Raw genomic sequence first — 25,967 nt, forward strand, 5'->3', positions numbered from 1 at the left:
GTGGCACAAAAAAGTGTCCACGAACAAGGACAACAGGTCTAAGTTAAGTAGAATAAAGTATAAGGTGCAGTAAACCTCATATGAGGACACAGGGTCTCATGGAGTATATTGAATTAAATTCAAAGAAGAAGACAGAGGCGTGGGGGTTATTTTTTAAATATTATAATATTTATTTATTTGTTTATCTTCCTAAAAATTTTATTTTTATTCATATATTTATTTATCTTTTATTTTTTTGGCTCATTTTTTTCCTTACTTAAGTTTGCTTAATCTGTCTGCACCCGTGACTCATGCCCCCTTGTTTACAACACACACATACAAAGTAAAAACATAAACAATCAAAAAGACAAAACAACCAAACATTAACAGCCACACAAATACTGCAGAGTAGAGAAACCCCCCTTCATGCAGCACAAAAAGAAACTTTTCTTTTGCATCTTATGCTGAAGCTCAGCTGCAGCCTTCTGTGCTTTCCAAGACAAAAGACAAAAGAAAAGTGTCGGCACAAAGCTTTAGTACCGCCCTTTAACGCATCATTCCTCCAGTCCTTCCTCTGCGCACTTTCCAGGTTTTTAATCCAAGTGGAGCAACTTCCCAAACTCCGTGCAAACTCTTAATCCGAGACGGAAATGTTTTGCAAATAAATCTTCGCACAGCAGAGGAAACTTTCACTATGTTGCTGCCCTGCAGACGCACCTCCAGGTTTGTCCTCACTTCACTCGGTCGTCGGCTCTTCAGATCTTATTTCCATGTTTTGGGTCGATCGAGATGTAACGTAGCGGCGTTCATGCCGGAGGCTGCGGGCTTTGAAGGCGTGTGGGACCGCTCAGCTCTGCAGGACTTCTCCGTGTCAAACAGTGAGAGCTTCTGGGCCGCTGCTGCGCGTCAGAGACTGAGCTGGATGAGTCCTTTCCACACGGTGCAGGACTGCGACCTGAGCCGGGGCAAGATCAAGTGGTTTGAGGGAGGACTGCTGAATGTGTCCGGTGAGATTATCTGCAGATTTAACAATAACACAACCAGTGATTTGTTTTCCTGAAATAGTTGTAGTCATGAGAGTAAAGTGCTGCAGCCAGGTCATGCTCGGAGGCAGCAGACTGTGATTGTATTCTCTCCTGACACAGTTTTCCATGCTGCTTTTTAAGGAACACTTCTAAATACAGAACATCCGGAGACTGCGAAGGCATCATCATGTAAACCAGTCTCTATCAGTTACATAAAGCCAAAAATACATTGAACGCAGCATGCTGTGTGTTTGTGTGTGTGTCTGGTTTCTTTGTGGGCGCATGCAGTGAACTGCTTGGACCGCCATGTGCACACCTGTCCTGAGAGGGTGGCCCTGATCTGGGAGAGAGATGAGCCGGGGTCAGAGGTCAAGATAACCTACAGGTCAGCAAGTTGCATTTAATTTGAGTGTGTGTGTGTTATTCCTCCTTACATTTCAGGTTATGTAGTTCACTGATATCTCTTTACAGGCAGTTGCTGGAGATGACCTGTCGCCTGGGCAACCTGTTGAGGCGGCGTGGCGTGAGGAGAGGGGATTGTGTTACCATCTACATGCCTCCCTGTCCTCTGGCTGTGGCGTCCATGTTGGCCTGTGCCCGTATTGGCGCAGCACACAACGTTGTGTTTGCAGGGTTCAGTGCCGAGGCCCTCGCAGAGCGGATCAGAGACGGTGAGACAGTGTGACTGACCTGCTGAGGCTGTGTGAGACAGATTCAATTGTGAGGCTTTATTCTTTATTCAGGAAGTTGTTACCGCAGAAATGGCTACTCTTGGCTGCACGCCAGTCTGTCCTCTTCTCTCATCCATGACAGGCTGGCATGCGCCCATCCCCTCTACAGTGCCCCTCATAGAGCAGTGAAGGACAAGACGGGCAGCTCTGTTTTGAACAAGCTGAATCTTATTAAGGTCTTGTTTCGACTCATTTTAGCAGTCGTGTTATTAATGTGAACGGAGCATGAACGTGTTCCCTCAGGTGTGACCCCCAACATCTCTTTAACCTGCTCAAGAGCTACACCGTGCAAAGAGATGCACAGCCCTTGATGTGTCCTTAAAGCATGCCTGGAGCCAGATATCAGACACTTTGTTTCAGCTTGTTTTTAGACCCTCCTGGGAAAAAAATCCTAGTTTGGGAAAAAGTTCAGGGGCGGAGCTAGACTCTCAGCACAGAGGGGGCTGAGCATTCTCAAGGGGCCCCTTCTAAAGGTCATATTAAAATTCACAGCTGTTTAACGGCTGATATATCCACAAACTGTCACTTATTTAGCCAAGCAAACTTGTGTCTGGAAGCCTCTTTGTCAGAAAAGCTTGTGGCCAAGAGACGGTAAACATGAAGTCAAAGGTACAATGTGATGGATTTAGGAAGGATATATTGGCAGAAATAATAATGTATAATGTATAATCTCCTTAAAATAAGAATCGCTGAGTTTACGTAACCTTAGAATGAGCCGTTCGTATCTATATAGGGAGCAGGTCCTCATCCACAGAGTCTGCCATGTTGCACCGTCATGTTTTTACAGGATGGACAAACCAAACACTAAAAAACCTCTCCAACAACTCCTTGTTCTCCAACACCAAACAGCTCTTCATAGGGCCATTTGCTTTTTTCATGTCAGCTGCCATAGTTAGCAGCCCCTCCACGACTAGCAGCACCACAAAAAATACTACTTTTTTTAACGTGGAACTGTTTTATTCAGTGTTTTAACTGGTTTAAATCAGTGGGTCCGTTTAATTTAGAGAATAAGAGACCTCTGTGGATAATTCAGCTCCAGCTAAAAACCTCCTGAACATCTGGATCTTAAGACATGTTTTCCTCTACTGTTTCCTTTGCTACAGTTTAACTTTGACGATAAATTGAAAAGTATGAGGTAAAACTAGCAATAACAATAGAATTAAAGATATATATATGTCTTCACATTTTCAGCCGAGTCCAGCACTGTCATCACGGTGAACCAAGGCGTCCGGGGAGGTAAGGTCATTGAGCTGAAGAAGACGGTAGATACGGCCGTTGAAAGCTGCCCGACTGTACAGCAGGTGTTTGTTGCCATGAGAACAGAGAATCCGGTTGCCATGACAGCCAGGGACGTCGCAATGGAGGAGGTGAGAGAGCAGAAAGCCGATTAGAAGTTGATTAAGATATTAATGCTGCACTCTGTCCCCTTCCCCTTGTGAGGGAAATTCTCCTCGCTGAAGAAATGACGGACTCGGTGTGAGGAATTGAGTCTCTTTAATGCATGCAGCATGGAGAGAAGACCCAAGTGTTCTCTGACAACCTTCAGAATGTACAGACCTTTATACCAAACCAAGCTCTGACCCCAGGTTGCCCTCGATGATATCAGTTCATTTCCAAGTGTCTTTGATGGATCCAGTGTGAATATGTGAAAATGTTTTAAGTCCAGTTCGTGCCAGACTTGAACTCTGCAGAAATGCCTGTCACATTGCTGCTCAGCTGCAGACCCTGGTAATCACAGTTGTGGTTACCAGGCCAAGGATGAAAACAGCAGTCACAACACAGAGATGCATGGATCCAGGTGTCTCTCTCAGCTGTCTGGATGCAGTCATCAACAACACCTGGTCTGGCCTAATCCACCGTGGCTGCTGCCAGTGTTGTCTTCTGAGATCTTTGTTGAAGTTGTTCCGCTGTGGCTCTGGAAGGGCAGCTTTGACTTTAGAAAAGATGAACTTCAGAACATGGTTAATTGCACAATAGTGTTAAACTTTGCATCACTTGGATTTGATGCTGTGTCAACCAGTTCCAGACAGGGATGTGGTTCTCCATCTTCAGCTGTGGGGAGTAATGTTGATTAGTTAAAAAATTGCACGGCTTCAAGGTAACAGTAGACATGGTCAGTGATATAATTGCCAATGTAGTAGTCAGGTGAGCAGTTTTTGTCTGTAGAAGTTAATATGTCAGTCATGGCCAAATGTCTTCCCCCTGATTGATGTCATACAGGGGTTGGGAGATCTCCACAAAATCACGAATACATGGACAGCAATAGCCTACTAAGCCCAAAAAGGACATCATTTAGTTTTTCGTGCACGGCCTTGGAACATCCAAGATTTAATGTGCTGATTGTGACCATTTTCAGCCTAAAAGCAGAGCAGGGACACGGTGTCAGCCTTGCAATTTTCTTGTGTGTTGGAACACACTAAAGCCTACTTCACATTACATGATTTTCACCCCGATTTTGCATCGTGGAGACTATCGTAATCTTTTGAGTGTTCATACCTGGCGACGTGCGTTTCTGTCATCGGGAGTCTCGCAAACTGCGTTACGACCTGTGTGTGCACACCACACACCCCGGGTAACGCGGTGACGTCACCAAACTACGTTTTTTTTTTTAACTTGGAGGTGACACATTGTAAAGGCATGGGTATTCTTCCCAGTGTTGAATCAGATCTACCTCCAGGGCCTGGGTACAAACAGGCCCAAAAAGTGACCCGACTCACTGGGACAGATGTGCTTATACCTCCAATGGGCTTAGCATTCACACAAAATTCACTTCTTGTTGAGCTGGTTGTATATGCAATATGTATGTTGGCACTGTTTACATATTAAGAGAGGCAGGATTGTTTTGTCTGCTCTGTCTTTGTTTCCTAATTGGATGTTATCAATTTTCTTTTCTTTTTTTTCTTTAGTTTAAGAATACTAGTGAACATTTCTTCCAGTGTGACAAATGTATAGAATGTGAATGTTCTGAGCGTAAAATATGGTAATGTTTTGTTCTTTTCTTTCATTATTGTTTATCTACCTCCCTGGGGAAAAAAACAACTAAAAAAATAATAAAAAGTTGGTCACAAAAAAAAAAAAAAAAATTCACAATCACACTGATCTTCGGATCTTATCAGGCATACACTACCTTTGAGCAAGTCATTCAGCCAGGTGGTTTGTATGACACATTAATTCCGAGCAACGAGCCCCTATAGTACACAAGTGTGTATACTAGACACTGAATGAGCCACCACAAAGTTTATTCTTTATTGACTTATTTCACATTAATTCATACATACGCCCAACACTTGGGTCTTCTCTCCATGCTGCATGTATTAAAGAGACACCGAGTCCATCACTTCTTCGGAGAGGAGAATTTCCCTCACACCCTGCATAAGTCAAGATTTTTAAAATGTTAGTGAGCAAAATGCATTTTACTTTATATTCTAAAGTTGTATTTCTTGCTGTAGTTACTGAGTGTGACTTGAAGAGAAAATAATTGAAGTCATTGTGTCTTGCAGGAGATGCTGAAGGAGGATGTGGTGTGTGAGCCAGCTGCCATGCACAGTGAGGATGTCTTGTTCCTGCTTTACACATCAGGCAGCACAGGGAAGCCCAAAGGACTTGTCCACACTCAGGCTGGATACCTGCTGTACGCTGCACTCACACACAGGGTAACCATCAACCACAGCCGGCATCTGCGTTATCACACCTGAAGAGGGACAAGTATTATTTATCATTATGGACTTGGACGGCCAAAATAGTGATGGGTAGACAGATTCTTTCATTGAGGTTGATCCATGTAAATGTGTCGAACCTCATGAGTTTTGCAAAATGTGGTGTGAGTTTCTCAATGACGTTCCATTAACCCTTAAAGGCCTAGAACAATTTTGGTTTCACCTGACTCTCCTGTATTTATTTTGATTTCATTCTAGAAGTCAACATCAAGTGCCATACATCATTTTACTCAACCTGACGTTTCAGTCTAACTCATTTAAGTCACAGTTTTACATTTGCTTTGTCCGATAATGGATACATTAACATATTTTTTAAAATTCCCAAACTTCACAATGAAAAATAAGTTACATTACTCGCTTATTTTCTCCAAATGGATGGATCTCTCTGTACTCCTCCTCGCTGCACCACCTGCATTGGAACCTGACGAGGATCCACCTCAATGTCGCAGACGACTCGTTCGCAAAAATGAACTCCAACACCTACTCGGCTGTGCCTCAACATTTTGCGGTCTTGCTTTGTGCTCTGTCATGCTAATCTTTCATTTTTGTGTGTTTTCATGCCAGCAAACACACCTACATCGTCTCAGTTTCCCTCCGTGTTTGTTCAAATTTCTGAAAAAATAATACCGCAACTATTGTTGATGGAGTAGATGATGTCTTGGACCACCATAGTGAAATTTTGAACCAACTGGAACATGGGGGTTGGGACTAAGCATTCACAACCATTGCTGTTTGACTCAGAGGACGAAACTACGTGGGTTTCCTTGGCGAATCAATGCTGCAGAATATGACTGTGTAATCACGTTCCCTATGGAGGCTCTGAATGTCCAAACAAGACGTGATGTCAGAAAAGCCGAGATTCTCCACTTTTTAAAGCACGTGGGAAGGATTAGCAGTTCAAAAGTTATTTAACATTGAAGAACAAAGGCTATTTGTAGCCACAGGTGGCTGTCTCGGCCTGTGAGGGTACATGCGCCTTTCAAAATACCCAAGGTCACCTTACAGAGCAAAAAATAACATACAGAAAAGAGACATGAATTGGGCAGACACTATGCTGTTTAAAGGAGTGGGGGGGTTAAGTCAGTGGTAGAGTGCATGCACCTGTTTAAATAGGTGGGATTGGTAGGATGTTATGCTGTCAGACTTTCAAATGTGTGGGGGTAGGAAGTTCCAGAGCCTGGGAGCAGTGCAGCTGAAAGTCCTGGCACCCATGGTGCTGAGGCGTGAGGAGGGAATTGTCAGGAGACCAGCAGAGGAAGAGCGCAGGGAGCGGGAGGGGGTGTACTCAAATGTGGTATTTGAATAATCCGGAAAATGAGTTCCTGTTTATATTTGTCACCTGATTGTTTCCTTTGCTCTTCCTTGAACGCAGCATGACACCATAAAAGACTTCTTCTTTGTCCATGTTGTTTCCACATGACAACTTCAATCTCATGAACGCACCAAAGTTGGAAGAACAATATGAGGAGTATGTAGGTGCACGGTTGGCCTTAGTTGGCGCAAGTCTTGACTCGAGTCGGATATAATAGGTCCCCCCTCATTCATTAAGTGCTGCTGCTGCACTAAGTTACAACACGTCAAGGATTCTTGAGCATCCAGATGTTCGACAGGCTAACCTGCTACACACCAGATACTAAAAAGAGTCCTTTAAAAGATTTAAATGCTCATTTTCGCCCATTACTAGGCCAAAATATCATCCATATTCCTGTGTGAAATCTCAGCCTGATCCCGGCATGAAGTTGGAACTACACTTACGTCTTGAATGTCTTATTTAGGAGTATAAAGGTAACAAAATACTGTATCTTCTTCTCTTTTTATCTAATCGTCCCGTCAATCTTCCCTCTCCTCGTCAGTATGTCTTCAGCTACCATGACGGAGATGTGTTTGGCTGCGTGGCAGACATTGGTTGGATAACTGGACACAGTTATACTGTCTACGGGCCGCTGGCCAACGGGGGAACCACTGTCCTGTTTGAGAGCACTCCCATTTACCCTGACCCAGGTATGAACATCAGCGAACGCATGACTGTATCAGACTGGTCATCAGTCCGAATCTCAAAATGATAAATGGAAAACTTCCTAAGATGATTTTTATTAGCACTAATGTTATCATCGTAATGATGTTTTTATGATGATGTTAACAAAGTTTTATGTGTCTTTGTAGAGTTTGTTGGCAGAAGTCCTCTAAGTATTGGAGTCCTTTGCCAAGAGCTCTGCGTGCTCATGTGTCTGTCTATGAATAAGTGTTTACAGTTGAACTTGAACTTGGCCATACCTCCACACTAAACACACTAAAATTAGGACTTCTGTATACACAGTTGTCATGTGGTTCAGCATGCACTCGCTGTTATTGTCAAGAACAACATTAAGGATTACATTTGTTATGTTAAGTCTTCAGTTCTCAGGCTACTGATTTAGGGTCATCTCTGTTTACTCTTTTAGATTTTCAGTATTCTCTTAAAACGTGGTAGTGCATCTCTTTGGACCAATGCTAACTTTACAATGTTTTGTTGTTCACAGGAAGGTACTGGGAGATGGTGCAGAGACTTAAAATAAACCAGTTTTACGGAGCTCCCACAGCGCTCCGCCTGCTGCTCAAGTACGGGGACCAGTGGGTGCACAAATATGACCGCTCTACCCTGAAAACCCTCGGCTCTGGTATGCCAAACATGATACTTAGAAATACTATTATTATCACAAGAGCTTACCATAAAGGGAAACCCGGTTCTTATCTGTGTCTAGAAGTGATCACATACTCGCCTTTTTGGTTGTGTTAGAGTCCATCAAGTAACAAAATTAATCAGGCAGTTTAACTAGATTATCTGCACTTTTTTTGGGCAGTGAAAACAACGTGAATTTTTAGAATTATTTTGTAATGTTTCCAGTCTAGGGGAACCTAGACATAACATGCTGTGACTCCCCACTCTTCCCACTCCCAAGGAAGGCCAGTGGTACAGTATCTCAGACAACAAAGAAAGCAGTTTATTTGTCTTCAGAGTCGAGCAGTGCCCAAAACAAGAAACAAAAATAAAGTAATGCACCCTAAACTTACCTAGCAAAAACAAATGTGAAACAACAAACCATTTCCTAACCTAAACTTCTACCATATGAAACAAGAGAAAAGGATATGGCAATCCATTCATCCATCTTCATCCACTTATCTGGGGCCAGGTCACAGGGGCAGCAGGCCAAGCAAAGCACCCCAGACGTCCCTCTTCACAGCAACACTTTCCAGCTCCTCCTGGGAGACACCAAGGCGTTCCCAGGCCAGACGAGATATGTAATCCCTCCAGCGTGTTCTGGGTCTGCCCCGGGGCCTCCTGCCAGTGGGATGTCCTTAGAACACCTCCAGCAGGAGGCACCCAGGAGGCATCCTGATCAGATGTCCAAACCACCTCAACTGACCCCTTTTGACATGAAGGAGCAGCGGCTCTACTCCGAGCTCCCTCCAGATGTCCGAGCTCCTCACCTTATCTCTAAGGCTGAGCCCAGACACCCCACGAAGGAAACTCATTTTGGCCACTTGTGTTTGCGATCTCATTCTTTCGGTCACTACCCAGAGCTCATGACCATAGGTGAGGGTTGGGATGTAGATGGAGCAGTAAATCGAAAGCTTTGCCTTCCGGCTCGGCTCCCTCTTCACCACAACGATCCGGCGCAGCGCCTGAATTGCTGCAAAAGCCACACCAAACCGCTGATCCATCTCATGCTCCATTCTACCCTCACTCGTGAACAAGGGCCCGAGATACTTGAACTCCCTCACTTGGGGCAGTAAATATCCCAACCCAGAGGGGGCAATCCATCAGTTTCCGGCAGAAATCCATGGCCTCAGATTTGGAGGTATTGACTCTCATCCTGACCGCTTCACACTCTGCTGCAAACTGCCCCAGTGCCTGCTGGTGGTCACGGTGTGATAAAGCCAACAGAACCACATCATCTGCAAAAAGCAGAGAAGGGCTTCTCACTTTTACTAAAACTACTTAAAGATGCTCTATTTACAGTGCAAAGCCAGTACAAAACTCAGCTCACCTACTCAAAACTGACCAAAATACTTTCCTAAATAACAAAGTTATCCAGAACACACACTAGTTAACAACATCGTACGTTTTTGCATGCGGGTACTTACAAACAAAATCTACATTCACAGAGCAAGTGCTGGATTTGTTGGAAGCAGTAGAAGGAAAAGGAGGGAAGAGTATCTATCAGCTGGCGTTTAAAAATCTTCTGTCATGCACTGGACCAATCCGGTGACAGCAATCTCTGCAAATGGTTCAATCAGCAAAGCCCCACCTGGCTGTTAACATACAGTCACACTCATACACATGCACACACTCTGAGGGGAGGAGAGAGACATCACTGACACACAGACATCCCTGAGACAGATCAAGCGGCAACCTTCAGGGCTGACGACTGAAGCCAGTGCTGAATTGCCAAAAACTGCAGTTCATCGACTGGCCACTGGGGGCTGGTTGCAAACAGAGCAAAGTCCGATAGACCCCCATGTTAAAATGCCCAACTTTACAGCTAAAATAAACATGTTTACAGCTTGGTGCAAAAAAAAAACCAGTTTTGGTCTCTATGGCTTATTTCAAGTTCAGCATTATTAACTTGACGTCCTTACCATGTTATGAGGAGCTGGGGCCTGCTGCCTTTTCTTGTACAAATATTTGACAGATAATCATTATTATTATTTTTCCAGTCTATGAGACAGATCAGTGAAAGAATACAAACACATATGTCCAAAGATAACGACCTGGGTCACAATAATTTATACACTTCATCTATATATTTTATAGAACTACTTCCCAGTTCAGTTTCAGCCTTACATACGTACCACAGCCTTGCATGAACTCAGCTTTTGAATGCGACACAAAGTAGAATGTATATAGTATGAAACAGACACTTCTGGCTCCCACCTCAAAGTAACCTGGTCAATATAATTGGGTTAAGATAGATTTTGATTAGCATAATACACAGTAACCTTAAGTATGACCACAAATAGGACCAGGGGTGTAAAAGTTTAATGGAATTTTCTTTGCATGTGCTAATAATGTTAATATTTAAAAGCTGATGTCACAAAGGTATTCACAGTACATTGTCTTGTTTGGAGAGCTAATGGTTGACAAATATCAATATAATATATCAATATCATCATTTAATAAGTTAGCATGCATTGACTTTATCTAACCTGTCATCTAAACCAGCTGGCACTTATCAAACTCATATACAGTATGTACACACACACACACACACACACACACACACACACACACTCACACACACACCCAGAGTGTAAAGACACATGTGAAGCATCACTCTGACAGTTGACTACACAAATTCCTTTCCTTTGAGCACACACAATACTGAAGGTTTACTGAAAGCCAAGCCTGGCTGGTATGTCAGCATGCCATAGCAAAGCCCAGCGTACAAGGAAATCAAACACACACACACCTGTTTCCTTGTATCATGAAGCTTAAGTGTTAAAACCAAAGCTCAAAGAATGTAAATCCACCTCCTAACAAACAGAGACAACCTTTTTACATGTATTTTTACCTCCGCCAAGGAGGTTATGTTTTCGCCAGCGTTGGTCTGTTTGTCTGTTTGTTTGTCTGCAAAATAACTCAAAAAGTTCTGAACGGATTTTGATGAAATCAAATGAAAATGAAATGTTGATAATAATAATAATAATAATAATAATAATAATAATAATGGGACAAGGAACAGATGATAATATTTTGGTGGTGATTGGTTGAAGTGAAGTGGATAAAATAATAAAATGGCGGGAAATCCGAGCTGCTTGGCGGAGGTCTGCGCTCTCCGAATGCTTTTCTAGTCTTCAGTGCATCAATGCATATTTTTTTCTGGCAAAATATGTATAAAATATGCACTGGACTGAAACAAATACTCAGTACATAAATACATTATCTCATTAAAGTTGTTCTTGTCTGCGTGCAGTTGGCGAGCCCATCAACACTGAAGCGTGGGAGTGGTATCACAGAGTGGTTGGGGACGGACGCTGTCCTGTGGTGGACACCTGGTGGCAAACAGGTAACTGGAAATACACTGACGTGTGAGATTTATGAGCTGCTGCTTGTCAACACGGACACATTTAAAGGGATTGTTCAGATCTGTTGAAGTGGGGTTGTATGAGATGCTTATCCATAGTCAGTCAGTATGTTTATATGACATTAGAGAAAATTGATTTGTTGTGTTAGTCTGACTAAAACTGGACTTTTAAAATAAATGTAAACATGTTAGTTTGATTAAAATTGTACTAAATTGAATTTCTCAAAGTTGGATAATGTGATTGGGAGTCACATTACTCCTGCAAGTAAGTCAGTCAGAGCCAAACTGGCCAAGGTGCTCTGTGCATGCTCCAATTTCTGCTCCGAACTTTGACTTTGAAGTCGAATAGCATTAATTGGTAACATGGTGGTATCTACATTTGAGCAGTGCATTTTTGGACGGACAAGGAGAGACAGTTCATAGTGCCAGCTGAAAGAGTTAAATATTTTAAAAAACATGGATAGGAGGAAAACATGGAATGGCGACCTGTTCAAAAAAGTGGCGGAACAGCTGGACGACACTCGATTGTTTGGGCCTTGATGTAAAAGGTCAACCAGAAAAAGATTTAATTCAAAAATGCTGAAAAGAGGCATATTGCCATGTATCGTAGTGAAGTCTGACCTATTTTGGCCAACAGATCAATTCCCCTCCCGTCCTTGTACAGTATTCTGGAACAAGGACAGTAGTCCAATTAAATGGCCTAGTCGAGCTATAATCATAACTTTGCCTGTAAACGTACTGAGTGTATTACCTACAGTAGATGGCAGTCTGCATGCTCCCAGTTGGAGAAGCAGGCAGGAGTATCGTCACCATGCTAAGTAATGTACTGCTGTGGATGGGGGACAGCAGCAAAACATATTTGACCCACAAAAAATAAACAAAAAACAAAAAAAGAGACTTGAAGTGCATGCTATATTGAGAAAATTTCACAACTTTTCCTTGCCGTCAGACAGACCTCTCCGATGGGGAAGCCGATAACAGCTTCAGTTCTCCATTTGTGCTCTTATCAAAGCAACCAGACTCCACTTACAAAAACAGTAATTTTAGCTCACTGAACACAGGAGCACGGGAACACACGGTAGATTGGTAGATTGTTTGTCACTGTGCAACTTCAATGAAACCAGGCTAACTATTTAAAACACAAAAATTACACAAAAACAGAAACAAACTGACTGATCAAGGCAGAAGTAAAACAGCAACTCCCGTGTTCAGCGATGTTAAATCACTAATTTTCATAATGGAGTCGGTCTGACTTAAGGGTAAAGCAGTGAAATAATTCTAAATGTAACATTCACTTTAAAGTGATTTTTTAGGTGGAATATTTTTTAGTTAACTAAAATATGTTTTGCTGCTGCCCCCGTCCACAGCTGTACATTGCTTAGCTTCCATGATGGTACACCTGCCGGCTTCTCCAAACTGGGGGCATGCAGATCACCTTCTACTGCAGATAATACAAATTATTCGTTGTTTAACAATCTCAGCAGTGATGGAAGAATTTATTAATGACATTTTTTATAATCAGTTGGGTCATTTGTTGTGTACAAATCCTACAAAACCAGAAAATTGCGAGTTGATAATTCTATCAATTCAAACTTATCAAAAGATAAGATGAGATGAGATACGATTAGATAAGATATGATAATCCTTTATTTGTCCCACAATGAGGAAATTTGCAAGAGAGACAGACTGAATGGCCGATTTTACATTATTGACTGATGTAAGTATAGATATTGCACAATTGACAATACTGATATTGCACCTGAGTGATTGGTCGTAAAATATCAAATTTATTGTGCATACATTGAACCAAGTTTTGTGCCATGCTGCAAGTCTTACTACAGCATTTCACAGCTTGTTATGGCAGTAAATCTTCTTTGACCACAGCCACGTCTACAGGCACTAAAACGGCCCGTCAGTCAGTCTTAAAGGGGAGAGCAGCCCGCACTCCTCCTCCAAAAGTAGCAGTGTTACATAACATTGCTCTGCTCAAGTGCACACATACATGCACTGTATGTATGTGTGTACTGTACATGAACACACACACACACACACACATGCATAAAAGGCGGGAAAGTTTCCACCCCTCTTGGCTCCTGTATCAAACCAGATGTTTTCCTCTCAGAGTTGAGCATATGATTTTAGGAGCAGAGGCATGAACTTAATCTTAACTTCAGCCTTTTTTTCTTAATATTGCATTATAAAAAACATTATTAACACCATGTAGAAAAATGAGTTGGGAATCATTTCAACTCTGCTTTATGTTTGTCACAATGCTCACATAAGCCAGGAATAGTTTGGATACATTTTAACCACAGAATGAAGATGTTATAACCGTAGCTGCCAAAAGATCCATGTTGCAAAATGGGTCGCAGTCGTGTAGAATCAAATCAGTCTTTGTACTTCCCACAGTCAGATCGACCTCCAGCCAAACACATGCAAAAGAGAAATTCAGTCTTCAATTTGTCTTTATATCAAACACAGAGAAATAGCAAATAAAATTGTTTGTAAAAACTATGATTTGTGAAAGTAATTGTATTGTCGTCTTGAGATTTCCTGCCCTCCCCAGTGATTATTATATAACATACCAGAGTGTAATAATGACTGTTAACTTACTAAACTGTGGCAGAGTACATTACAGTGACAGTATAATTACAGAAATTGCATTGGGTGTGACACAACAAACTTGTCCTTCATCAGCAGATAACCTCTATGTGACTGCAAATTACGACTATTCCTGTACTAAAGTAGCTTATGTCGGGATATAATGACACCATGTTTGAAATCAGCTGTTTTCGCTAATAAAATCAGTTTTGAGGATGAACACAGGACCCAACTGACATTGTGCTTCATCCTCAGTCCCTCCAAATTAGATTGAGTAATGACCAAATGGACCAAAGCTGCGTTAATTACCATACAAATGGCAAAAATCCATAATTAATGGATGATAATTAAACATTAGAGCATCATGAGCTTGAGAATTACAGACACAGATATGACCCAAATACCCTACTTCAGTAAAAAGGATTATATTATGTTATTTTCCTGGACCAGTGTTTCCAATTAGGACTAAGTGGCATTATTCATAAATGCCATTTGGTTGATCTGGGAGCAAGTAGCCTGTTTAGAGAGAAAATTAGATTTTGATCCGCTGTTGGCATACGGCCTTCATGTTGGATCATACTGGACGAGAGAGGTGAGAGGATACTGCAGGACGGGACATTTTTATGGCATACTAGATTTGGGAATTTGTTTATGACATTTTTATGATATTTTAGTGGCATGTTATAGTAAGATTTTTATGGCAAATTATATGACTTTTGTGCCTACTATATAATTCAATCCTTTTTTTATTTGATAAGACTTGGACTAATTAATGGACGATTATTAAACATCAGAACATCATGAGCTTTAGAATTGCAGGCACAGATATGACCCAAATACCCTACGTCAGTAAAAAGGATTGTATTGTGTTATTTTCCTGTACCTGTTTTTCCATAATGTCGTAAAAACAAATAGTCAGAAAAAGTCATACTATCGTATGCCATTCCAAAGTCACAGAAAATTGTGTGAAATGTCATTGAAATGCTAGATAGTTTAGTATATCGTCCAAAATCATGAAAAAATGTCATAGTATAGCATGATGTCCATATTCATGAAAAAACGTCATAGTATAGTATGTCGTCTCAAATCATGAAAAAACGTCATAGTATAGCATGTCGTGAAAAATCATGAAAAAATGCCCTAGTATAGCATGTCGTCCAAAATCATGAAAAAATGTCATAGTATAGTATGTCGTCTCAAATCGTGAAAAAAAGTCATAGTATAGTATGTCATCTCAAATCGTGAAAAAAAGTCATAGTATAGCATGTCGTCTCAAATCATGAAAAAAAGTCATAGTATAGCATGTCGTCCAAAATCATGAAAAAACGTCATAGTATAGTATGTCGTCTCAAATCGTGAAAAAAAGTCATAGTATAGCATGTCGTCCAAAATCATGAAAAAACGTCATAGTATAGTATGTCGTCTCAAATCGTGAAAAAAAGTCGTCTCAAATCGTGAAAAACGTCATAGTATAGCATGTCGTCTCAAATCGTGAAAAAAAGTCATAGTATAGCATGTCGTCTCAAATCGTGAAAAAACGTCATAGTATAGCATGTCGTCTCAAATCGTGAAAAAACGTCATAGTATAGCATGTCGTCTCAAATCATGAAAAAAGTCATAGTATAGCATGTCGTCCAAAATCATGAAAAAACGTCATAGTATAGTATGTCGTCTCAAATCGTGAAAAAAAGTCATAGTATAGCATGTCGTCTCAAATCATGAAAAAAAGTCATAGTATAGCATGTCATCCAAAATCATGAAAAAACGTCATAGTATAGTATGTCGTCTCAAATCATGAAAAAACGTCATAGTATAGCATGTCGTCTCAAATCATGAAAAAAAGTCATAGTATAGCATCAGAATCAGAATCAGAATTATTTTATTGATCCCCGAAGGGAAATTATTTATGTTACAGGTGCTCCTTGCAAGAGAGGAAAGATACGTGAAAATATAAGAAATTTAAACAATAGTATTAACAAATATATAGTTAAATAAACAGGAATTATTAACAAACATAAACGTAAATAAATATATATACATATATGTATATATATATATATATATATATATATATATATATATATATATATATATATATATACACACATATATATATTGTAAGATGAACAAGATTATTTACACAAACAGAATATATACAGTCAGGGTGAATGGGGTTATTGCACAAGTTAAATTAAATTATTGCAGTGTGTGAAAAAGTCTCAGGGCCACTCAGAGGGAGGAGTTGTACAGTTTGATGGCCACAGGCAGGAATGATTTCCTGTGGCGCTCATTGGTACATCTTGGTGGTATGAGTCTCCCACTGAAAGAACTCTTGTGCCTGACCAGCACATGGTGGAGTGGGTGTGAGACATTGTCCAAGATAGTTCGTAGTTTAGACAGCATCCTCCTCTCTGACACCACCATCAGTCACACTCCGTTCCCACAACGTCACTGGCCTTGCGGATCAGTTTGTTGAGTCTGTTGGCGTCCGCCCCCCTCAGCCTGCTGCCCCAGCACACAACAGCATAGAGGATAGCACTGGCCACCACAGACTCATAGAAAATCCTGAGCATAGTCCGGCAGATGTTGAAGGACCTCAGTCGCCTCAGAAAATAGAGACGGCTCTGGCCCTTCCTGTAGAGAGCGTTAGTGTTCTTAACCCAGTCCAGTTTATTGTCAATGTGTACCCCCAGGTACTTATAGTCCTCTACAATGTCCACACTGACCCCCTGGATGGAAACAGGGGTCACCGGTGTCTTGGTCCTCCTCAGATCCACAGCCAGTTCCTTTGTCTTTGCCACGTTGAGCTGCAGATGGTTCTGCTCACACCATGTGACAAAGTTATCCACAACAGCCCTGTACTCATCCTCATCACCCTTGCTGATACATCCAACTATAGCAGAGTCATCAGAAAACTTCTGAAGATGGCAGGTCTCAGTGCAATAGCTGAAGTCCGTGGTGTAGAGGGTGAAGAGGAAGGGAGAGAGGACAGTCCCCTGCGGGGCCCCGGTATTGCTCTGTCTGACACACAGCGTTGCAAGCGCACATACTGTGGTCTGCCAGTCAAGTAGTCTACAATCCAGGACACTGGGGGGGCATCCACCTGCATTGCTGTCAGCTTGTCACCCAGTAGAGCTGGATGTATGGTGTTGAACGCACTAGAGAAGTCAAAAAACATGACCCTCACAGTGCTCGCCGGCTTGTCCAGGTGGGCGTAGACGCGGTTGAGCAGGTAGATGATGGCGTCCTCAACTCCAAGTCGGGGCTGATAGGTGAACTGGAGGGGGTCCAAAAGGGGCTTGACCATGGGCCGGAGCTGCTCCAAGACGAGTCTCTCCAGGGTCTTCATGATGTGGGAGGTCAATGCCACGGGTCTGAAGTCCTTGGAGCCACTGGGATGCGACGTTTTTGGCACAGGAACGAGGCAGGATGTCTTCCACAGCAAGGGGACCCTCTGGAGACTAAGGCTCATGTTGAAGACATGCTGAAGTACTCCACATAGCTGGGGGGCACAGGCTTTGAGCACCCTGGGGCTGACACCATCAGGACCTGCAGCCTTATTTGAGTGGAGTCTCATCAGCTGTCTTCTCACATGGTCAGCAGTGAAGCACATTGTGGAGGTGACGACACGTGGGGGAGGGGTGTAGTCCTCATGATGGAGAGAGCAGTCAGTCTGACCACAGAGGAGGTGTGAGGAGGAGGAGGAGGGGGGGTCAAGCAGGAGGGTGTTGAGGTGTGAGAGGGAGGAGTGGGGGAGGAGGGCGGAGTGGGAGATGGTTGACCAAGACAGACAGCAGAAGAGTCGGGGGGGGGGATGGGCAGGTCCAGCATGTCGTCCAAAATCATGAAAAAACGTCATAGTGTAGCATGTCGTCTCAAATCATGAAAAAACGTCATAGCATAGTATGTCGTCTCAAATCATGAAAAAACGTCATAGTATATAGCATGTCGTCTCAAATCATGAAAAAACGTCATAGTATAGTATGTCGTCTCAAATCATGAAAAAAAATCATAGTATAGCATGTCATCCAAAATCATGAAAAAACGTCATAGTATAGCATGTCGTCTCAAATCTTGAAAAAACGTCATAGTATAGCATGTCGTCCAAAATCATGAAAAAATATCATAGTATAGTATGTCGTCCAAAATCATGAAAAAACGTCATAGTGTAGCATGTCGTCTCAAATCATGAAAAAAGTCATAGTATAGCATGTCGTCTCAAATCATGAAAAAAAATCATAGTATGTCGTCCAAAATCATGAAAAAACGTCATAGTATAGTATGTCGTCTCAAATCATGAAAAAACGTCATAGTATAGCATGTCGTCTCAAATCATGAAAAAAACGTCATAGTATAGTATGTCGTCTCAAATTATGAAAAAACGTCATAGTATATAACATGTCGTGAAAAATCATGAAAAAACGTCATAGTGTAGCATGTCGTCTCAAATCATGAAAAAATGTCATAGCATAGTATGTCGTCTCAAATCATGAAAAAATGTCATAGCATAGTATGTCGTCTCAAATCATGAAAAAACGTCATAGCATAGTATGTCGTCTCAAATCATGAAAAAATGTCATAGTATATAGCATGTCGTCTCAAATTATGAAAAAACGTCATAGTATAGCATGTCGTCTCAAATCATGAAAAAACGTCATAGCATAGTATGTCGTCTCAAATCATGAAAAAACGTCATAGTATATAGCATGTCGTCTCAAATCATGAAAAAACGTCATAGTATAGCATGTCATCCAAAATCATGAAAAAATATCATAGTATAGTATGTCGTCCCAAATCATGAAAAAACGTCATAGTGTAGCATGTCGTCTCAAATCATGAAAAAACGTCATAGTATAGCATGTCGTCTCAAATCATGAAAAAAAGTCATAGTATAGCATGTCATCCAAAATCATGAAAAAACGTCATAGTATAGTATGTCGTCTCAAATCATGAAAAAACGTCATAGTATAGCATGTCGTCTCAAATCATGAAAAAAACGTCATAGTATAGTATGTCGTCTCAAATCATGAAAAAACGTCATAGTATATAGCATGTCGTCTCAAATCATGAAAAAACGTCATAGTGTAGCATGTCGTCTCAAATCATGAAAAAAGGTCATAGTATAGCATGTCGTCTCAAATCATGAAAAAACGTCATAGCGTAGTATGTCGTCTCAAATCATGAAAAAACGTCATAGTATATAGCATGTCGTCTCAAATCATGAAAAAACGTCATAGTGTAGCATGTCGTCTCAAATCATGAAAAAATGTCATAGTATAGCATGTCGTCTCAAATCATGAAAAAACGTCATAGTATAGTATGTCGTCTCAAATCATGAAAAAAACGTCATAGTATAGTATGTCGTCTCAAATCATGAAAAAACGTCATAGTATATAGCATGTCGTCTCAAATCATGAAAAAACGTCATAGTGTAGCATGTCGTCTCAAATCATGAAAAAATGTCATAGTATAGCATGTTGTCTCAAATCATGAAAAAACGTCATAGCATAGTATGTCGTCTCAAATCATGAAAAAATGTCATAGTATATAGCATGTCGTCTCAAATCATGAAAAAACGTCATAGTATAGTATGTCGTCTCAAATCATGAAAAAACGTCATAGTATAGCATGTCGTCTCAAATCATGAAAAAAAATCATAGTATAGCATGTCATCCAAAATCATGAAAAAACGTCATAGTATAGCATGTCATCTCAAATCTTGAAAAAACGTCATAGTATAGTATGTCGTCCAAAATCATGAAAAAATATCATAGTATAGTATGTCATCCAAAATCATGAAAAAACGTCATAGTGTAGCATGTCGTCTCAAATCATGAAAAAACGTCATAGTATAGTATGTCGTCTCAAATCATGAAAAAAAGTCATAGTATAGCATGTCATCCAAAATCATGAAAAAACGTCATAGTATAGCATGTCGTCTCAAATCATGAAAAAAACGTCATAGTATAGTATGTCGTCTCAAATCATGAAAAAAAGTCATAGTATAGCATGTCGTCTCAAATCATGAAAAAACGTCATAGCATAGTATGTCGTCTCAAATCATGAAAAAATGTCATAGTATATAGCATGTCGTCTCAAATCATGAAAAAACGTCATAGTGTAGCATGTCGTCTCAAATCATGAAAAAACGTCATAGCATAGTATGTCGTCTCAAATCATGAAAAAATGTCATAGTATATAGCATGTCGTCTCAAATCATGAAAAAACGTCATAGTATAGCATGTCGTCTCAAATCATGAAAAAAAATCATAGTATAGCATGTCGTCCAAAATCATGAAAAAATGCCCTAGTATAGCATGTCATCCAAAATCATGAAAAAACGTCATAGTATAGCATGTCGTCTCAAATCATGAAAAAACGTCATAGCATAGTATGTCGTCTCAAATCATGAAAAAATGTCATAGTATATAGCATGTCGTCTCAAATCATGAAAAAACGTCATAGTGTAGCATGTCGTCTCAAATCATGAAAAAACGTCATAGCATAGTATGTCGTCTCAAATCATGAAAAAACGTCATAGTGTAGCATGTCGTCTCAAATCATGAAAAAACGTCATAGTATAGCATGTCGTCTCAAATCATGAAAAAAAATCATAGTATAGCATGTCATCCAAAATCATGAAAAAACGTCATAGTATAGCATGTCATCTCAAATCTTGAAAAAACGTCATAGTATAGTATGTCGTCTCAAATCATGAAAAAACGTCATAGTATAGCATGTCGTCTCAAATCATGAAAAAAAATCATAGTATAGCATGTCATCCAAAATCATGAAAAAACGTCATAGTATAGCATGTCATCTCAAATCTTGAAAAAACGTCATAGTATAGTATGTCGTCCAAAATCATGAAAAAACGTCATAGTATAGTATGTCATCCAAAATCATGAAAAAACGTCATAGTATAGCATGTCGTCTCAAATCCTGAAAAAACGTCATAGTATAGTATGTCATCCAAAATCATGAAAAAACGTCATAGTATAGCATGTCGTCCAAAATCATGAAAAAACGTCATAGTATAGCATGTCATCTCAAATCTTGAAAAAACGTCATAGTATAGTATGTCGTCTCAAATCATGAAAAAACGTCATAGTATAGCATGTCGTCTCAAATCATGAAAAAAAATCATAGTATAGCATGTCATCCAAAATCATGAAAAAACGTCATAGTATAGCATGTCATCTCAAATCTTGAAAAAACGTCATAGTATAGTATGTCGTCCAAAATCATGAAAAAACGTCATAGTATAGTATGTCATCCAAAATCATGAAAAAACGTCATAGTATAGCATGTCGTCTCAAATCCTGAAAAAACGTCATAGTATAGTATGTCATCCAAAATCATGAAAAAACGTCATAGTATAGCATGTCGTCCAAAATCATGAAAAAACGTCATAGTGTAGCATGTCGTCTCAAATCATGAAAAAACGTCATAGTATAGCATGTCGTCTCAAATCATGAAAAAAAATCATAGTATAGTATGTCGTCCAAAATCATGAAAAAATGCCCTAGTATAGCATGTCATCCAAAATCATGAAAAAACGTCATAGTATAGCATGTCGTCTCAAATCATGAAAAAAACGTCATAGTATAGTATGTCGTCTCAAATCATGAAAAAAACGTCATAGTATAGCATGTCGTCTCAAATCATGAAAAAACGTCATAGCATAGTATGTCGTCTCAAATCATGAAAAAATGTCATAGTATATAGCATGTCGTCTCAAATCATGAAAAAACGTCATAGTGTAGCATGTCGTCTCAAATCATGAAAAAAAATCATAGTATAGTATGTCGTCCAAAATCATGAAAAAATGCCCTAGTATAGCATGTCATCCAAAATCATGAAAAAACGTCATAGTATAGCATGTCGTCTCTAATCATGAAAAAAACGTCATAGTATAGTATATCGTCTCAAATCATGAAAAAAACGTCATAGTATAGCATGTCGTCTCAAATCATGAAAAAACGTCATAGCATAGTATGTCGTCTCAAATCATGAAAAAATGTCATAGTATATAGCATGTCGTCTCAAATCATGAAAAAACGTCATAGTGTAGCATGTCGTCTCAAATCATGAAAAAACGTCATAGCATAGTATGTCGTCTCAAATCATGAAAAAACGTCATAGTATAGTATGTTGTCTCAAATCATGAAAAAATGTCATGGTATAGCATGTCGTCATAATATGTCAGTCACAGTCATAGTATGCAATAAAAAATGTCCCAAATAAAAAAGTGATTTTTGGGAGGACATTATTCCAGAAGTCTAACAGTTACAGTTGATTTGAACAGGATGTCAGTTTCTAATACTATTGTGGGATCATCTGTTGTGTCCTACTTTATTATGGTCCCCTCTGCTGTTTCCGGCACTGTTGCCACCAACACTCGCAGTCAGATTACCAAGGTCCCAAGGTCCAGGCTAACCTAATTTAATTTAATTTACTTAGTATGGCTGTAATGCCACAATCTACATCTGTAGCAATGAGAACTGTCAGTCATTTACATTCTCCTACTGTCCCCTTCATTTCACTTTTTTCCACTCTGCTTTGGTGCATCGTCAGTGCCCTTAAAACAGTCATTTGCAGTCATGTATTTCTTCTCACGTTCCTCTCAATCTGTATTCCTCATACAGCAATTCTTCTTACCTGTTTCTGAAGATGTACATCTCAAGTGGAAACAAGTGGGATCAGGGATGTCAGAAAAAAAAACAACAAAAAAATGACAAACACATTGTTGGTTCTAGTCTTTTTATTGGATTTGTTGACAGTAAAAGAATAAATAACAGCAGCTTTATAATCTGTCTTGTTTTGCTGTGTTCTCAGAGACAGGTGGTATCTGCATCACCCCAAGGCCATCAGACCCAGACGCAGAGATTGTCCCAGGAATGGCTATGAGACCTTTCTTTGGCATTAAGCCCGTGCTTATGGACACTGAGGTGTGGGGTTCATCTGTGTGTGTGTGTGTGTGTGTGTAGCATGCCGTCCCTGAAAATGTTGGATGGCTGGGAACGACCCAGAGGGGAGGGTCAGATTAGGATTATAAACTAGTCACCAGCTGGGTCATTTTTGATACCTACCCTGCTCTCACCCGTCAGTCCCGCTGTGTGCGTGCCAAACCTCCTATTAAAAATCTGTCACACTACTTTGTGGCTTTTGAAATGCACAGATTGTGCAGACAGTTGGAGCGGTGACTCTGAGCTCATCTCTGTTCCTCTCCCTTGAACAAAAACACACACAGTATTAAGAGAGCTCCAGTTTTCCCAGGATCTAATGTGACAGTGTATTTTTTAGTCTTGTCTAGTTGTTCGATCAGTCTTTGCAACCAGACAATGCTGAATAAGACATGCGTTTCTTTTTTGTTGTTGTTGCACTTGCTTCTCTCTAACATTTATCACTGTTTCTTAAACTGTCTTCAGGGAAAAGTGCTGACTTCCAACCACACATCTGGAGCTCTGTGTATAGCTCAGCCTTGGCCTGGTATGGCCCGAACCATTCATAACAACCACCAGAGATTCATTGAGACCTACTGTCTGCCTCATCCTGGTACAGTGTGATGTGTTCAAGATGAAACACTTTCTTTTTATGATGTTTTTGTGAAGAAATAAACCCTCAGTCTCTACATCTCTCTATATTTGTGCCAATAGGTTATTTCTTTACTGGCGATGGCGCCTATCGCTCCAAGGAGGGATATTACCAGATCACTGGCCGCCTCGATGATGTCATCAATGTGAGCGGTCACAGGATTGGGACTGCAGAGATAGAGGATGTGGTGGTAAGGTCAATGATTAAGTCTTTGAGCATTGCATGCTACATTCATAAGAGATGATACAAACTGTAGTTTATTAGCAATGACAGCATTAATCTCTGACAGGAATTTGTTTTTTAAGTAACAGTAGGTTTATGTGTCTTGTTAAAGTGCCTGACAATGGAAAATTTAGATTTTTTGCAGCTCTGTATAATCAAGATATTTTATTTTTTAGCAAAATTGGCATGGCTGAAAAATTGGTGACAAAAAGTTCTCAAAATAGCAAATATATCAACAGCTGAAAATGTAAGTTATGAAACTATATTAGAAGTAATAAGAAAAATGTTTTTATCTTTGAGCAAACCAACTGCTACACCCTCCTACCCACTTCCACTCCGTTTCCACATTCATGCAGAGGGTCTGCCACATTAAGTGCTGTCCCAAATCAATTGGCAGGGAGTGGAAGTGGGTAATAAAACCCTACAACTGCGAGCATGCATTGATGCTGACCTGCTGTCCATGTGCAATGCCGTATTGTGTTCATCATAGAAGACACTTTGTACAAATTTGGTTCCATGTGACTATGCTTACAAATTTAATAACTTTAAGCTCAAACTAATATAGATATTTAAATTTGTCTGAACAACTTAAAGCTTACATTGTATTGAGGATCAAATGTCCCCTTCTTTAGAAAATGGTAGCCGTGTTTTTTTGATGGCAAAGAAATTAAACAAAACAAAATGCCACCAACGAAGATTTTGACAAAATTTTTATTTTAATAATTTTAATGACAAAATAACACAGTAACATTCAGGTAAACAATAGCAGCACATACAGTAAAGATCAAATAGGAGTGATAAAAACATATGAGGAATAAAATGGTTGTTAGCGGTAAAATTGTAAAAGTTTAAATCGTCTTCATGGATACCAAAAGTTACAACAGTTCCTCTTTCCACCGGAGAAAGGGACGTTTGTGCAAAAAAAAAAAAAAAAAAAGTCACTGTACCTACACATTAATGAAGGGTCCTTCATTCAGCTGTGAAGGTAAGAGGAACATTTCTTAAGGGGGATTTTGGGTTGAACTGACTCTTTAAAAGTCTTGCGAGGCACTTTCTTCGATAATTAACCAAAGAGACATTCATGTGTTTTAGCACTTTAAAAAAAATGTCCCATAAAGTGTGCAGACAATCCTGATTGTGATTTCTGTAACAGAATCAATGCTCCGCGGTGGCTGAATCTGCCGTCATCGGATACTCACATGACATTAAAGGACAAGGTGAGCAAGAAATCTTTCTTCAGGTTTGTGTGTTAGCAACATTAGCTAAGAACGTCCATCATAGTTAAGACTTCTCTCGTTGTTGTCAGGTGTGTATGCCTTTGTGGTGCTAAAAAAGGACGTGGATGTTCAAGAGGCGGACCTGTCTCGGCAGCTCAATGCTGCCGTATCTAAAAAGATCGCCAAGTACGCCTGTCCCGACGCCATTCAGGTAATTCTGTCTCGCTGACTTTAACTTGTAAACAGACATTTAAGACTAACCTGTACTCAGCCACGTCATGTCATTCTCACAGTTTGCCCGGCGGCTGCCGAAGACACGCTCAGGTAAGATAATGCGCCGGGTGCTGCGGAAAGTGGTGGAGCGAGACGTGAACGAATTGGGTGACCTGAGCACGCTGGATGATCCTGCAGCAGTTCAAGAGATCATTAAAGGTCACCATGAGCTCTGTAGTAAACAACAACCATGATGATGTGCTTACTGAAAACATTTTCATCTAAGGAGGAAAATGAATGTGATGCTTGTTGCTCTATTTCACTTAATCATCGTATCAAAAATGATTTTAAAGGCCAATATTTTTGTTTTTATTGTACATGACTTTTTAATGAAATCAAGTAAACAACTCTTTAAAACCGTACGTATAATCCACACATGTACTCCGCTCCTGATAACAGATACAAAGAGCTGAGAGCACTGTGTGTTAATTACAAAATTGGAACTAATATTCCCAATTTAGTGATTGTAAACATAATACAATAAATATATGTGCAAAGATTTGGTCTTTTTTCTGTCCTGATTTGTTGAATTTACTCAGAG

The 25,967-nt window shown here is 40.2% G+C and overlaps 1 protein-coding gene across 1 annotated transcript; it reads left to right on the plus strand.

The window, feature by feature from the left end:
- The first annotated feature begins 526 nt into the window (after nucleotides 1-526).
- LOC117270692 (acetyl-coenzyme A synthetase 2-like, mitochondrial) lies at nucleotides 527-25,925 on the plus strand. Its single transcript, XM_033648428.2, has 14 exons — nucleotides 527-986; nucleotides 1,293-1,389; nucleotides 1,476-1,675; nucleotides 2,927-3,102; nucleotides 5,236-5,388; nucleotides 7,305-7,452; nucleotides 7,971-8,108; nucleotides 11,406-11,498; nucleotides 22,956-23,068; nucleotides 23,549-23,675; nucleotides 23,777-23,904; nucleotides 25,090-25,153; nucleotides 25,243-25,364; nucleotides 25,447-25,925. The coding sequence occupies exons 1-14, from the start codon at nucleotides 674-676 to the stop codon at nucleotides 25,618-25,620; spliced, it is 2,046 nt and encodes a 681-aa protein (XP_033504319.2). The 5' UTR covers nucleotides 527-673; the 3' UTR covers nucleotides 25,621-25,925.
- The last annotated feature ends 42 nt before the right edge of the window (nucleotides 25,926-25,967 follow it).

This window comes from Epinephelus lanceolatus, chromosome 13 (genome assembly GCF_041903045.1).
Source record: "Epinephelus lanceolatus isolate andai-2023 chromosome 13, ASM4190304v1, whole genome shotgun sequence".
In the NCBI taxonomy this organism is placed as follows: domain Eukaryota; kingdom Metazoa; phylum Chordata; class Actinopteri; order Perciformes; family Serranidae; genus Epinephelus; species Epinephelus lanceolatus.

Bases quoted from the DNA above. Each gene is read 5' to 3' on its own strand.
- LOC117270692 (XM_033648428.2), top strand. From the start codon at position 674: ATGTTGCTGCCCTGCAGACGCACCTCCAGGTTTGTCCTCACTTCACTC. The intron at 987-1,292 runs GTGAGATTATCT...GGGCGCATGCAG, and splicing joins AGGACTGCTGAATGTGTCCG to TGAACTGCTTGGACCGCCAT. The intron at 23,676-23,776 runs GTACAGTGTGAT...TTGTGCCAATAG, and splicing joins CTACTGTCTGCCTCATCCTG to GTTATTTCTTTACTGGCGAT.